The sequence below is a fragment of the Pholcus phalangioides genome, unplaced genomic scaffold, assembly GCF_987345545.1.
Source record: "Pholcus phalangioides strain wild (caught in Gottingen) unplaced genomic scaffold, Ppha-v1.0 ptg000042l_1, whole genome shotgun sequence".
Taxonomy (NCBI): Eukaryota; Metazoa; Arthropoda; class Arachnida; order Araneae; family Pholcidae; genus Pholcus; species Pholcus phalangioides.
In genome coordinates this window covers 11,815,403-11,831,902 of record NW_028301628.1, presented here as the reverse complement: position 1 = coordinate 11,831,902, position 16,500 = coordinate 11,815,403, and the positions used below count along the sequence as shown (strand labels likewise).

Genomic DNA, 16,500 nt, shown 5'->3' with positions numbered 1-16,500 from the left:
ACGCCACATTACCACCCTTCCCTGGCCTGCTCTATTCCCAGATTTGTCACCAATCGAGCATATCTGGGATCATTTGGGACGGCAAGTTGGACACCCTACGAGGTTGGTCGAACTAGAGGCGCATTTACAGCAACTGTGGAACGAGATGTCTCAGGACATCATACGGAACTTGTATGCCTCAATGCCCGCTCGTATCGCATCGTGCATTCGCGCTAGAGGGGGTCCAACAGAGTACTAAAACTTCTGTTCATCTGTATTTTTTTTCTGCAATAAATGATCCTTTTTCTTGGATTTTCTAATCACTTACTTATATCGACGTAGTACTTACATGTGTAAAATTTCGTTTCATTTTGACGATTTCTTCGGGGTGCGCAAATTTTTATGGCAATGAGTGTATATAATGTTATACACAAGATATGATATTTTAGCGTCTTCACGATTATAACATTTAATTTAATTTTTATGACAAAATGTGCGCGGTGTATCCATCACGTACGGAAGATATTGATGTGAGTAAATTTGAATGATATTTCCGCGTGACTTTGTTCTATATTTACCGTACTTACCAACTTAATCAACGGTAAAAGTGATAAATGTAGTAAAATTTATCAAATTACGGAGATGATCATGCATAATTACCGGTTATTACGCATAAAGTCACCTATTCATCACATTTACCGTACATATGCTTTACATTAAAATTTAATTAGAATAATTAATTAATTCTAATTATTTAGAATTTCCACTTTACACACGGTATCTAGAATAATTCTTCTAGATTCGACATAGAGATAACATTCATTCAGTCTGAATTGCAAAGGCATGCTTATTGCTGCCACGTGCTTACATGCCGCGTAGCAACATATTTTGAGTGTCTTTCGCAACGCATATAAAAAGCCTATTCACATCAGAACTATTTTAGAAATCTCGCCAAGTTTCAAACGCAGTTATTTTGCCAAGATGACTCCCTACATCTGCGTTTGACACAGGAAAAAAAGCGTGATTTTTTTCTGTAAATAGAACCATGCGAAAATCCCGTTATGCTGAAACGAGACACATCAACACTCATACCTCTGTTTACCTATGTATTCATGATAAATACGCGTGGAGAATGCTTGAGAGTGAAATTCGAAAAAAATTGACCAGAAATGAAACAATAAGTGATATATCTTATAAGATACATATGATGTTTGTCCGAGCATAGTATTATGCAATAAAATCTGTCCAAGTTTGACACCTATTCATCCATTCAAATCTGTCCAAGTTTTAAGTGTTAAAATATAGCAGTGCATTATTTTGTGGACATTCTGTGTTATAGGATAATGTTCGGTTCCAAATAAAACTGTCCGATATAAGGAGATGTCAAGCATTCAGAGTTGTCCAAACTGACAAATTTTAGTGCACAATAATTAGTGCACACATTATAAAAGTACAATTAATAATGAAAGAATAATAATATTTTACAGTAGTTGCGGTGTAACATAAATATTTAACGCAACCTATTTCGTATTTAGAACATCTAAATTTATAATAGAATTGTTACAAGTTACTTAGATACAGATTTTACATATGACGTCAATTGCATTATATTCCATAGTATAGAATATCATTTTTTTATCATCTAAAATTAGAATTTAGAAATGAAAAGATTAGAAAAAACAGGAGATACAGGGAAAAAACGTTCTCATTGGAAATTAGAGGACAGGAGGGGAACGTATAAAAATTTAGATTTTTATTTTATTCACACACTGCATTTTCACCCTCAAAACTGCTACAGAATAATTTCTTAACTCATTATTTTGAGCATTTTTTAAATTGAAACCATACATCCACGACAAACAATTGATGAGATAAAGGCAGCGCTAGCACTTACTTATCACACACTACTCTACCGCGAACCAACTCCAGTCATATATCACCATATGACAATTTCCAACTGGTGGAGTTGGTTGGGAAATGAACGCACCATCTATAGGTGGTCGCCCCAGGCTCGATAGGTAAAGAACTTTTTCTGATGCTCTTTTGGCTGGATTCGAACCCAAGGACGTTGACGGTAACCTTAATAGTGGAAGACGAGCATCTTACCACTACGCCACTCGGGATACTTATCACAGCTGTTTCGCTAAACAAAATCTGTTATAAATACTAAAAAAATAATTTTCTCATATATTAGCATTTAGAAGAGTGATATATTACCAAGGGAGTGAAAAAGTCATAAAATAGTCCATTGTGGATTGGTGATTTTCCCATTGGAGATTCTTCCGTGATCAATTCAACCGCGGGGGAGCGAAGTTTTTTTTTTGCTACCGGTCCCGCGGACCACCACAGTACTTTTCTCGGTCGTCCGATTGTTTAATCAGTGGTCTCGGACCACCAATGATTTCGAACGCTGTCCTATATATCAAAGATATCGTCTAGGATTGTTAAAGGGAGAAAGTGATTGCATAAGAACGAACATATATAAAATATATATATAACGATACATAAAATATATTATACATATCTTATGCATTAAATAAAAATTAATTATGCCTTACAATTACTACAGAGAAACATAATATATTTGTTGTGCGTAGTTTTCGGAATTCAAAAATATTAATTATAGCTAATAATAACATTCAAAATTGTTTAAATGAAGAATTTGCAAATGACATAAAATATATGGCATTTTCACAAGATTTCTTATTTTATTTCACATAAAATTTGAATGCCAATAGAAAAATAATTCCAGGTAGAATATTTTCTTTTCTAGAGGAATAAACTTATTCCATGGGGATTTAAAGAGAAAATATTCAGAAAGAATAGAATAAAAGGTTCTCTCTCATAGGAAAGATAGAAAAGAACAATGTAAAAAAAATGTGTTTATGAAACGAAAATTTTCAGAAAATGTGGAAACTGGATTCAAATATCAGAAAAAAGGGGGAAAAAATTAATCAAAGGAGAAAAAAAAGGAAGAGGTAACCAAATTCTTGTTGATTTTACTGCCTATATTTCATTTAAGAAAGCGAAATTCAATTTTTTGAAACATTTTTTTTTGTTGAGAATTGAAACTTTTCTTTCCAATTTCAATTACATAACCAGAAGGGTAAGAGATGAAAGAAAAAAATGGCGGAATCAGCATAATTATTATTTGGAGATTAAAAATAATAATAATTATTTGCGCGAGTAGTTCCACCATTTTCAAGCTCAAGAGAATTTCATAACATGAGATTTTCTTGTTTTGCTTTATTGCGAAATTTTATATTCACTTGAATATCCTATAAATTATTCTCATAAAGAGAGAAAGTAGTTGTAAGAAAGTGAATTTACGCGGGGTGGGATTGTAAAATTTGTCATCATTATATATATCGGGTCTGACTATATTAATCACACATGCTAGATACATTTGCAAATTTTTTCCATATTTACCAAATTCCCCAATTACACTAGGGTATTATGCATAATCACAGATAAAGGCGATAAATTTCAAGTGTTTATCAAATTTATCAACGGCACTGGTTTGTTATGCATAATCTCCAGTAAAAGTGATAATGTTTTCAGTATTTGTTCAATTCACCAACGACGCTTGGGCATTATGCATATTCACCGGTATAAGTGATAAATTTATCAAACTTACAAAGATGATATTATATATATGTATGTTATATGAAGATGAAGATTCTTATTTTCTTATTTCCTGTCATCTAACATTTAAATGTCGTTAGAAAATTAATTCTACGCAGAATATTTTCTTCTCTAGAGGAATATATTTAAATCGAAAAAATTCAAAGAATAGAATAAAATTTTCTGTTATGAAAAAAAGAAACGATTGCAAAAAGATGTGTTTATCAAAAAAAAAATCAGTAAATGGTTGAAGCTGAATTTAAATAAAAAAAAATACTTTATTTGTGTAAATACTAAACTTTGTGAGTAAAAATACTTTATTCTCTTACCCAAGAGATAACTGAATTCCTGTCGATCTTACTACCTATATCTTTAATAAGAGGCGATTCAATACTTTTCAAACATTTTTTTGGAAATTAAAAATTTTCTTTCCAATTTTAAATACATAAGAGGGATACGATAGGATTTCAACGTAGTTTGATACCTTAACAAAAACAAAAGTATTTCCTTATTATTAATTATATCTTACAATTGCTATACATTACATAAAATACTTGTATATATTACAGTGATACATCGCCTAACGAAGATGATTTGTCCCGTATGTTTCTATGTAAAATAATTTAATTTGTTCCAGTTATATGACTGGAAATTTATAGATACGTTTTTTTAAAACACAAAGGATTGCTGGAAAAAAAAAATCTTACTGAAGGCCGGCCTGAACAGCTTCAAAATTGGATAAACGAGAATTTATAAGAAGATGGGATACTGAAGATATTTCTATTTCACGCTATATACACAACCGACACCAGCTCTCATTAGTCTGCTAAAGCTATTGTTGACACAACACAATCGAGTTCATAGATGTCCCCATCCATTTGTGATTTGGACAGCTCATTTCTGTGTTTGATGAAACCTGTCAGTTTAGACACACATCTGTATCTTGAACAACTCCCTACATTGGACGGTTTTGAATGAAACCGAATAACCACTGATCCTATAACACAGTGTGTCACAATATGGCACCTTAATATCTTGGACACCACATTAACTTGGACAGATTTTAATGGAACCATAGATGTCCAAATTACGCAGGTTTTATTGTGCATCCAGATGGAAAACATAAGCTCCTAGAATGCTCAGTCTGTCGAATTTGATACGTCTTTCACTGAAAAAACGCGTGCTCTGAAATCAGAATTATTTTTTTTTGTTTTTCAATGCATTTTCTACTAGCCGAATCTTTCTTTTTACATGAAATGATTCAAAAACTTTCAGAAAGAGAAGTGCAGGTACATCTTCAAAAGATTATGAGTCGCACATGGGATAATCGGGCTCGAGTTATAGTAATTCCGATGATGTTTGGCGCTATACGATTCAGCTGACGACGCGGCTGTTACATGTTAACACGTGCATCTATATCAACGAAAACGTTCGTTAGCAGATGCAAAAAATCACGAGGAAAATCTTCGTTAGCCGAGGTCTCACTGCATTTGGTACCCTAAAATATTAATTATAATTATAATAGCATTTTAAAATTACTTAGATAAAAATCCACGAATGACATTGAATATTTTATTTCATCTGGAGATTTCTCACATCTAACATTTAAATATCGATAGAAAATGAATTTAAGGTGGAATATTTTCTTTCCTAAAGGTGTAAACTTATTCCACGTGAATTAGAAAAAAAATCAAACAACAGAATAAAATTTTCTCTTCTGAAAAGAAAAAAAAAAGTATTAAAATTGGTTTTTGAAAAGAAAATTTTCAGCAAATATGGAAATTGGATTCAAATATTAGAAAAAAGAAAAAGAAAAATTCTCTGATCAAGAAAAACCCAAGAGATAACAAAATTCTTGTCGATCTTACTACCTATATCTCATTTACGCAGGCAATTCAATTTTTTTACAAATTTTTTTTTTTTGGAAATTCGAACAGTTTCTTTCCAATTTCAATTACATAAGCCGAGAAATAGAAGATGAGAGAAAAAACTGCGAAATCCGCGAAACAATTCTTCAAAAACTGGAAAAAAGAATTATTTGCGAGAGTAGTTGCATCATTTTCGAGCTCAGGAGAGTTTTGTAACAAAAGATATCTTTTGGTTTTTTTATTGTGAAATTCTGGATTTATCTGCATATCCCATAAATTATTTCTTCTTCCTTCTTTGTATGTTAAAGATATCGTCTAGGATGTTAATTTTTGAAAGGAAAAAGTTTCACTTCACAAGGGAATTTAAATGAAATTTGCGTTGTTTCTCTTCTGATTCATTTACTGTTGTATATTTATCACAAAAAAATAAAAAAAAATAATAATCAACTTTTCCCTCTCCAGTTTGTATTCAAATTTGGATGATCGGGAATTTTAATTTAACTTGTGTTTTTGATTTCTTAAGTTTTTATCGCTTATCCCCGTGATTGTTATTATTTTTATTTGTTTTTCCTCGTTCCCAATGGACATCTTTGCTGTTTTCACGTTCCTATCTGGTCTTAACGTTTTTAATTAGTTTCCTCTCGTTAACGAAGGAAACATTTTTTTTAAATACGAAATTCAATGAGTTGTCTATTGGGTTCATTATAGATAATCTAGAAATTGCTTCGAATGCCAAAACCTCTTTTAATCATTCTGATAAAGAGGAAAAAAAAAATTATTCGTGAGTGTAAAAAAAGGATGTTTGATTTGTAGTACAATTTTTATCTTTGAAGGTACTTTCCTTCAAGAAGCTAATGATTATGAAGAATGTATAGTGCCACGTGGCCGTGAGTTTAAATAAATGATAGTGATAAGCACTTTACCGGTGACTCCGTTCGATAACAGGCTGTGATTTCTCAAATTTAAATTACCATCTTGTTTCCGATAATCAATTTTCGGAAATTGAATGGAATTGAGTAGTCAGAATTAGTCTTGATTGTTTGTATAAATGTTTAAGGTAACTATTCTCCTTCAAATGATGAATTTCGTCAAAATTTTCGAAATTGGTTTTATTTGTTCATTTTAAAAGAACAGTTATTCTAGAATCCCCGAAACTGTTTCATTTTTCTCTCTACAATAACTAGACGCAAAGTTATTGCCAATTAGGTAAAATGACTTTATTGTGATCTCAGTTTGAAAATAAAATCTTTGAATGCGTTTTCTAAGGAATTGTTTTTTGCTTTTCCCCTTCACGAAAAACTTGATATGTCAAGAATTTTTAAATATATGTGTATGACACTTTCCCACTGTATTTCAAACAGTTTTGAATGTGCAATGAACTGAAAACTAAGTTAATACATGTTCAAAACTTTTGAATTTACGTGACTTTGAATTGAGAATATCAAGTATTTTTAACGAAAAAAATGTGTATTTTGTCAGGAATATAATTATATCTCAAAAAGTTTTCATAATCTTCTAAACGTTCATTGCACAGAAAACTGTCACAATTCTGTACAATTAATCTGTGTGCAGAACCAAAACCACGTGTGGTTTATCCAGATTGACCTTTATAAAAAAAGAAGTATCCCTAACGAGGACAGTTTTGCCCGAAATACTTTTCGAAATAAGTAAATATATATATTTTACAATGTTTTGAAGCTTTTGAAAACAAGTCGAATTTTCTCACATATTTGAAATTATTCTCCTTCCCCATGGTGTTTATTTCAGAAAAATGTATAGAAATGAACCGACCTTCCTCAAGCTTTGTTTTTACGATCAGAAGTTTAAGAAAAAGCTAATATCCAAAAAGATTCAAAAATTGCATTTTTAAAACTTATAGCGTTATCTATTTTAGCTAGCCAATGACCAAGTACTTTGCTCGTTCTCAGCTAAGCTTACAATTTAACTATGACTTCTGTATAGAAATATTGACAATTTTTATAATGTATTCAATTTTTTCGAAAGCTTACAGTTTTGAAACTCCTGATATAAGCTATTAAAAACGTCAGCTTTAACAATATGCCTATGATTTATTTTTCATATATATTCATAACATCCTGTTTTTTTAAACAAGAAGCAGCTGATGTTTAACGGCTAAAAAAATATTGCCGGTATTAGCATTATTATTGCCAGCATAAAATTCGTACCACAGGGAATGATGAAAATAAACAATGTATAGTATGAACCATGTATTGATCATTTTCATGCTGCATACAAATATCCAAAACTAACGTAATTTTACTAGAAGTCTTACAACAACTAGTTTGTTTTTATTTGATAGGTAGTAGCAGGGTCTCGGTGCAACGTTTTTTCCCTCGTGTAATAATAGACAGTATTAATGCTATCCTAAAAGCTCCTGCAAAATGTTAAAAAAAAATGCACATCGTAGTGGGTTATCTGTCGCAGATATCCTATTGCTTATTTGTTTCACGTTAAAAAATAACGAGTGCTATGAAGCATAAAAGTTTTAGGGCATTATCATCCCATTTGCCATTTTCATACTGCACACCCGTTTTGAACACCAGCAACCAATTCCACTCTAAGAAATAAAATACAACAGGTAGTTTTATTTTCATTTTATAGGTACCAGCAGGGGAGGGGTTGGTAAACTCAACGTTGTAATAAGACCGAAAAGGATAGGAAATTTGTATACTATTGTTTTTTCGCGTCGGTTCTCTTGAAAATTACTTCGTCCATTCATACCGGCCCGCGAAAATTTTTTACTTAACTTCCTCGGTTCACTCGTTCCGGAAAATTGAATGTGGGCGTAGAGCTATAACACGGTGATGCTAGCATCGTATTTACGAGCAAGAGGGAGGGGGGGGGGCGTGTTTAAGCGGGCGATAGCAACACCACCTATAGAAAAGGTCCTCCGCAAGAACCTTGTGTCGTCACTGAAGGAGGCCATCACACCTATAGCCATTGGATATACTACAAAAAGGTTAAAGATGGCGCATGCGTAGGCCTGCTATATCCAATGGATATAGGTGATATGAACTTCTTAGTGCCGTAGGTAACTTCTATAGGCCTTCTTCTATAGGTGGTGTTGGCTAAAGCGCAGGGTGGCAAGTTCAGTGGGACGGCAAATTTGACAAATTAGTGATCTAGAAAATTAGTAGAATGGGAGAAAGACGGAAAAGTTTTCCCACAGACGGTAAAACCATAAATCCCTCTTTGCCTGGAGTGGCGATTGACTAAATCAGTAACTGACCAAACGAGTGACATAAAGAGTTTGCAAGCATGTCAGTAACCAAAAGAGTTACCAAGTGATCAAAGGACCAGGCCAGTGAATGACCAAAAGAGTCATCCAGAGAGTGAGGGACTAAGTCAGTGAATGACCTAGAAAGTGAGGGACCACCAGGTCAGTGAATTACCTAGAAAGTGAGGGACCAGCAGGTCAGTGAATGACCTAGAAAGTGAGAGATCACCAGGTCAGTGAATGAGTAGATGAGTCACCTAGACAGCCAGAAAACAGGTCAGTGAGTGACCTAGAGAATGAGGAACCAGATCAGTGAGTGACTAAAAAAGTGACCTAGAGCTTGGTCAAGCATGTAAGTGACAAAACAGCGTGCGAGTATGTGAATGACTAAAAGAGTTATTTAGAGCCGTGCCCGGAAAATTCACCGCCAGCAATATCCCACAACAATTCACCATCGGAAAATTCATCGCCGGAAAATTCACCGCTAGGAAAATTCACCGGCAACAGTTCGATGCGAGTCAGTTAGCGAGGGAGTGAGCGATTGGGTTATTGAGTCAGTGAGAGAGGAGTGAGTGAGTGACCTAGTGAGTGAGTGAGTGACCCAGTGAGTGAGTGAGTGACCCAGTGAGTGAGTGAGTGACCCAGTGAGTGAGTGATCCAATTAGTGAGTGATCCAGTTAGTGAGTGACCTAATGAGTATGTGAGTGAGTGACCTAGTGAGTATGTGAGTGAGTGACCTAATGAGTATGTGAGTGAGTGACCTAGTGAGTATGTGAGTGAGTGACCTAGTGAGTATGTGAGTGAGTGAGTAACCTAGTGAGTATGTGAGTGAGTGAGTAACCTAGTGAGTGAGTGAGTGAATTGGTTAGTTTTGACCTGGTAATGTCACAAATGATTAAAAAATGCGATTGTTCGATATTATATTGTCTATATTACAATTCGACCTAATGGCATATTCATAGCTTCAGCGGTTTCGGCTCGGCGCGATTCCAACGAATGACCCCCCTCCATTATTGAACCCCCCCCCCCCTTATGACCACCTTATGGGTCGAATATGGAGAAACATTTCTCAGTGAGTCTTCACGTCGTGAAACAAAACTAATCACAAAATTTGATATTTATAGCTTCAGCGGTTTTGGCTCGGCGATGATGAATCATTTTCAGGAATTTTCAATGAATTTTCCTAGCTGTGAATTTTCCGGCGGTTAATTTTGCGGTGGTGAATTTTCCTTAAACCATTTAGAGCATGAAGGACCAGACCAGTGAGTTATCAAAAGAGTGATCTAGAGCTTGTGCGAGCATGTGGATTTCCAAAAGAGTGATCTAGAGAATGATGGACCAAGTCAGTGAGTGACCAAAAGTGTAACACAGAGCGTGTGGAAACATGTGAATGAACAAAAAATCGAACTACAAAATGAAGGATTAGGTCAGCGAGTTATCAAAAGCGTGACTTGGAGAGTGAGAAACCAGGTCGATGAGGGACAAAAAATGAGCATGTTAGTGACCAAAACAGTACACCAGCATGTGAATAACCAAAAAAGAGTTACCTGGAGACTGAAGGTGAACTGATCGGTGAACGACTAAAACAGCGTGCACGCATGTGAGAGTCACAAAAGAGTGGCTTGTTACAGAGACTTTTAAAACAGGTGTGGTACGAAGCGGGCTATACCCCTTCCCCGGGCGGCAATTTTGAGGAATGGATGAACTCAAGAAAATTAGACAAGAATGGGAGAAGGGTGGCAAAAATTGTATAGTCCCCACGAGGCAAGACCATAAATACGCCTCTGGATGATGCTTGCACATACGTGTCATAAAAACATAACAGAATCTAAATTTTCATCAGAAAGTACCGGAACATTCATCCTCTAGTCTGAACATATCACCACATGACTTGAAGTTGTTGCTCTCACTGCCCCCCCCCCCCCTCAAAATATCCGGAATGATGGCGATATTCTCGTATACTTAAGTGAAGGGCATTGGGAAGGATTAGTTGCTCTCACAGACCATAGGCTTTTTCAGAAAGATTTATACTTGCCGTCGAAACAATGGGACATATTTTCTAACTCACTCGTATATTTCATCATCTTTTCATTAGATCTACCCTGGTAGATTTATGATTTCTATAGAAAAGTCTATTTCGATTTACTTTGGGAATTCGTTCTTTATCACATCACTAATTCCCTTCTAAAATTCCTTTCATTTCATTTTCCCTTTTATATCCCAATGTCCACGTTGTTTCGACTTTAGATCCATCTACCCTTTGCTGCTATTTTGTGTCTCGGAAAAGCCCGAACAGACATTATATACTACTTAAAAAAATAAATCATACGGAAAAATAAAAGAATATCTATTTTTTTCTTTAAAAAAAAAAGCACTTCTTTTCTCTCATTTTCAACATCATATGTTTTAAAGAGCTTCGGGGCCGGTTAATCATTAGACAGTAATTTCAGGGTTTTTTTTTGTTCCTCAGTTTAATCCCTTTTTTTGTAGTTTTCAGTGATTTTTTTTCTGCTGAAGTTTGTCTGAAATCTTTTATTGACAGGAACTTTTCATTTATACATTTCTTTTCCTCTCTGTTAAAAATTTCACTTATTTCTTTGTGACTTTTCTTTCTAAGCCTCAAGCATTTTATTTTGGAAAATGTCCGAATCTATACTCTTATACAATCATCTACTCGAATTATATTTGTTTTATTAGATTTCTACATGCCAGTATTAATTTCAGTGAAACGAAATTCGAATCGAAATACACGCTTCTAATTTATTATTATTTTTTTTAAATAGGGAATCACGAAATACCAAGTTTCGCGAGAAGTTGAAAAAAAAATTGAATTTTAATTAAAAATTATTGGATGAAATGTATATTGATTCTGTTTTTTCGGCCGTATTAATCACCGTAGATATTTCGTTTGAATTTAATTGAAAATTGTAGTTTTTTTTTAAAATTTGCAAGAATTATGTGTATATTATGCCAGAATAGCAGTGTTATTGGAGCCGAGACGCTTTTACGTGAGTTTTTGATATCAGCGGTTGAAATGCAAAAATCGACTGAAATTGGTTTTCTGAGGTTATCCAACTTTGATGCGAGTAATACTCGTAGGTGTTGTCGTCGTCACAAAAAAAAAGTCTCTCACATCATGTGGAAGGGTCTTTGAGTTAGATTTTTCAAAAAAGTCACCAAGTGGGAGAAAGATTAACCGAATGTACTCGATATTTAACGAAATTGCCTATTTAAACATTTAATCTTTCTTATTTGGAAGATGATGGCATCCCTTACTGAAGTGTTTTTCATACACACTAGTTCAGACAAAACTCACTACGTTGCGCTACCCCATTGCCCGTCAAAGAATTGGGATTTCGGATATGACTATAAATAAAAGAGTTCTCGGATATTTGTCATGTGCAACTTTGTTTTTGATGTAAAATAATTTCAAAAATAATAATTAAACTTTTTGTTAACTTGTTGTAGTAACTGTATCTCCGGCTAAGAGACATTTATAGGCAATAATTGACAATTTTGCTTAAGATGTTGCCGATTTTTGGCAAAAATTATTGATGCCCCGTATATGGGTTAGTGTTTATGATCACCGTATTTTCCCCGTAAACGCAAGATTTTAAGAAATCTTCGATGCCGTACTGAGTTTGACTGCGTATACTTTGACTCACCATATTTCATCGAGAAAAATATGAGTTAACGGTTATCCCTACGGTTAAGAATTGTAAGTTAAAAAGTAAGCTAAGTTGTCATTTATCACTGAAAAATCCTTAATAATGGGAAATGCTGTGCTATTCCAATTGAAGTGGGTTAAATTGCGATGCACGAAATAAACATTTATTTTGAATTGAAAAGAATATTTTTATTACTATAATTGATTGCAATTATAGTCATTTTATCATATAAATTATCATAACACAATTTATAAGTTAGGGAAGTAATCTTCATCCCGATTTCAGCAATAAATAAAAATTCATTGAAAATAAATAACGACTGAATGAAGAATAAAAAATTTTAGTAAAGGATAAAAGAGTAGTAGTTTTTGTTAAAAATGAAAAAAATGGAAAATTGAAAAAAAGAAAAATTGCTTCAATTTAAATGACTCAATTAACAGTAGAATTTCCCCTATGTAAGTATATATTCCAACGATATTGAAGTGGAAGACGTGAAAGTCTTAAATATTCTAAAAAATATATGCGCAAGCAAAGCACCAGGATATCCATCCCAGATGATATCCATCACAGGGTACTCAGGGAATGCGCTAATGAATTGTTGGGACCAGTTTTGCACAGATACACAGGAGTAGTGTTATCTCAAGGGATTGGAAACTTGCCAATGTTGTTGCGATATTTAAGAAGTATAGTAGAGAAGCTGTGCCCAATTATCGACCAGTGAGTTTGACGAGTTCCCTCTCGAAAATTTTGGAAATTATTATCAAAAGGCAGTTGGTGCAGTGGATAGACGAGAATAATTAAATGTCTGAGAATAATAAATATATTGTCGAATAATCAGCATGTGTTCAGGAAGGGGAAGTCGTGTGACTAACCTCCTTTGCTTTTATGATCACGTGATGAAGGTTTTGATAAAGGGCAAAAATGTAGATGTTGTTTACTTAGATTTCCAGAAAGCATTCGATCGGGTTCAACATGGTAAACTCTTGAAGCGTTTACATGAGATTGGAATTGGGGGCAACTTGTTGAATTGGATAGAATCGTGGTTAAGAGATAGTTCACAACGAGTTATGGTGAACGGGGAATTCTCTGGTTGGACAGGCGTCACAAATGGAGTTCCTGAAGGAAGTGTCCTTGGCCCCCATACTTTTCATTTTTTATCGATAAACTCGATCAGAGTATAGACGGAATTGCTAGTAAATTCGCAGATGACGTGAATCTAATAGCGGTAATCGGGAATCAAAGTGATACGGAGTTGCTTTAGACCAACTTAAACAGGATTGCAGCATGGGCAAATGAATAAAGCGTGACATTTAGCGTTGACAAGTGCATGGTCACATAGTCATTCTTCCGTTTTTTTGCGTCATAGTGAAGAGACTTCATTTTTTGAATATGTTTATATTGGATGAACACAGGTGTCGGGGAGATATGATAGAAGTGTTCGAAATTTTCAACGGGATAGATAGGATGAGCCAGAATTATTAATACACCGTCAATCGACTGATTCTAGGTTATGGTGTCGCAGGGAATTTTTTTCTAATAGGGTTGTTAATAAATGGAATAGCTTACTCCCGGAGATAGTACATTCTATCACAATTGACACGTTAAAAAAAAAAATACGATAAACATGTTGGGGTAAATCGAGAATTTATCTATACTTAGAATAAGACAACCATAATATTTTTTATGGGCATTGTATAATATTTTATCATGTATATGTATTGTTTGTAATTGCATTTTTAATTGGGTTGCTGTATTTTTGAAATATATGACATCCATATTTGTTATGGGAATCTTTTCCTCAGTCACCTCGTTGGGCATTTTTCTTATTGTGGCGTTGTATTTGTATTTGCATGAGTTTTATAAAGTTATGAACTATATGAATTGATACCGTTGAATATGGAAATATAAAACAGAGATAAAGTTTCCTACTTGATAAAAATAAATAAAAAATCCAAACAAATTTTATTGCATGTATATCCAACTCAAACGTATATAGATCCGGCTTATTATGTCATATCGTATTTTCTCAGCTTCTAATCTCTATAACCCGGGGTTTTTCAACCCTGACAGACATTGCGGCCCAAAAAAAATTTCCTTGAAGCCCAAGGGCCCACAATACTTCATTACCTAGATTGACACAGTGGCGTCTTAACGGATGGGTGCAACGAGGCCCATCCATGGCCTGTCAAACAGGGGCTTCTATATTTTTGACAGTTTTTTTAAATTGCTTTTTCATTGAATGCGGATTTTCATCAACTCTGAAATAATTTTTTATGAAATATGAATATTCATTCATCCTGTAATATTCCTTTATTATTGAATATGAATTTCCACCAATTCCGAAACTTCCATTAAATATGAATCTTCACTAATTCTGAAAAAAATATTTCTATCAATGATTCTGGAGATATTTTTTATGAATTCCCCAGAATTGTTAAATACATATTTTTCTACGAATTCTGAAATTATTTCTTTCAATAAAGATAATAAGATCATTTCCCTTATCAATTTATCTAACTTTCTTTCAACAGTTATGGAACCATTTCTTTCATTATTGAAAGAAAATAAGTAAAAATAAATAAGTATAAGTAAAAATACTTTCTTTCAATCATTATGAAAAACATTCTTTCAATAATTATGAAAAATCATTTCTTTCCTCATTTATAAAATTCTCCCATTAATTCTAAAATTACTTCTTTTAAATTCTAAAAAAATATTTAATATTTATTCTAGCAAATATTTTTTATTAATTATAAAATTATTTCTCAAAACCTCAAAAAGTATTTTTTCATTAATTTTAAAATTATTTCTCTCATTAGTACTGAAATGTTTTCAAAAGCAAATTTGAAGTTACTTCTTCCCCAATTGTGGAATACATCTTACCGCTGAAAGTAATTTTTCAGCATTTCTATAAACTCTGTAGCTATGTAAGCCATAAACGAAAACGTCGGCGGGCCCCACTAAAAAAAATTCTACTTCCACAATTGGCCCACGAGAGATGCGTAAAAAACCCCTGAGACCTGAATGAAATCAGTATTTCGAAAATGAAGAATTAGATTAGATTTATAAAATTATTATTATTGCGGAAAACCACTTTCGCAAAATATATGCAAATTTTTGAATTACCGCATTTACGCAGTAAATTCAGATTTTTAACATTGATTTTCATAGTGATCATTCTGTGTTTGTTCCTCAGAGTAATGATGATAACGACGTTTATACGAAAATCCTCATAGGCTGAAATTAGTCGTAATATTAGTCAAAACCGGAGGATATATTGGATGATGCACAGTCCATGCCAAATAATAAGGAAAACATCCATTACTTACTGGATTACGGTAATGCAAACCCGGCGTACCTTCAGCTTGAGCCACAAGCTTGTTTAGAAGAGCCATGATCGCAATAAATAACACTAATTATGCAAACAAATATCAAATTATAGTTACATGCAAAACGACTTCTTACTAATAGTTACGGATTCACACCCGTGATATGAGAAAAAAAATGGGAATTTTAAAAGAAGCAGGCCGAAACCCGGCTGTGCCACGTGCTCGGTGTAGCGAGTGAGGAATCATCGTGCTTTTTTGGCATGGCCCAGGAATTGGAACACGGAGGATGAGGGAGTTTGGAGAAATGTGTTTTAACAGTAGAAAAAAAAAGAAAAATCTTGAGACAAGAGAAAAGGAAAACAGACGCGTGAAAAGCCTACGCATTGCCGAAAAGAGAGCGCTACCGAATGTTTGCCAAGAGCCCTTTTTATTTCTCTTATGTGGTGTCTGACGGTGGTGGTGGCGGACTCGGCAAGAAAGATGGTATTAACGCTGGGCCCATTATTTGTTGGAGCTCCCTTGATGTATGTATACGTGAGTGCGTATATATATCTTCTAGCTGTTCAATTCCTGTCATGACCCGCTCCTAACAGGACGTTAGCCCGAGTCTCTGAAACAATCCCAGGCATCCGAAGCGTTTGTTTTCTCGTTGAGGTAGTAATTAAAGCAAAAAAAAAGATGAAGGCATGTTTATATGCGTTTAGATTAAGGAAGATGTTGACTTTCTGGAAGTTGTTCGTTCGTCGAGACAACTCTTTGGGATTTGTTTGTTTTCTAGTTTGATCTGGAATTTA

The 16,500-nt window shown here is 34.0% G+C and overlaps 1 protein-coding gene across 1 annotated transcript in view; it reads right to left on the bottom strand.

Moving 5' to 3' along the window:
* LOC149064477 (galectin-6-like) overlaps positions 1-15,955 on the bottom strand; it is an 80,257-nt gene extending 64,302 nt beyond the window's left edge. The window contains exon 1 of the mRNA XM_089255364.1: positions 15,707-15,955. Coding sequence (XP_089111490.1) covers positions 15,707-15,772 — 66 coding nt within the window. The 5' untranslated portion in view covers positions 15,773-15,955. The remainder of the gene's footprint in view (positions 1-15,706) is intronic.
* Positions 15,956-16,500: the final 545 nt, after the last annotated feature.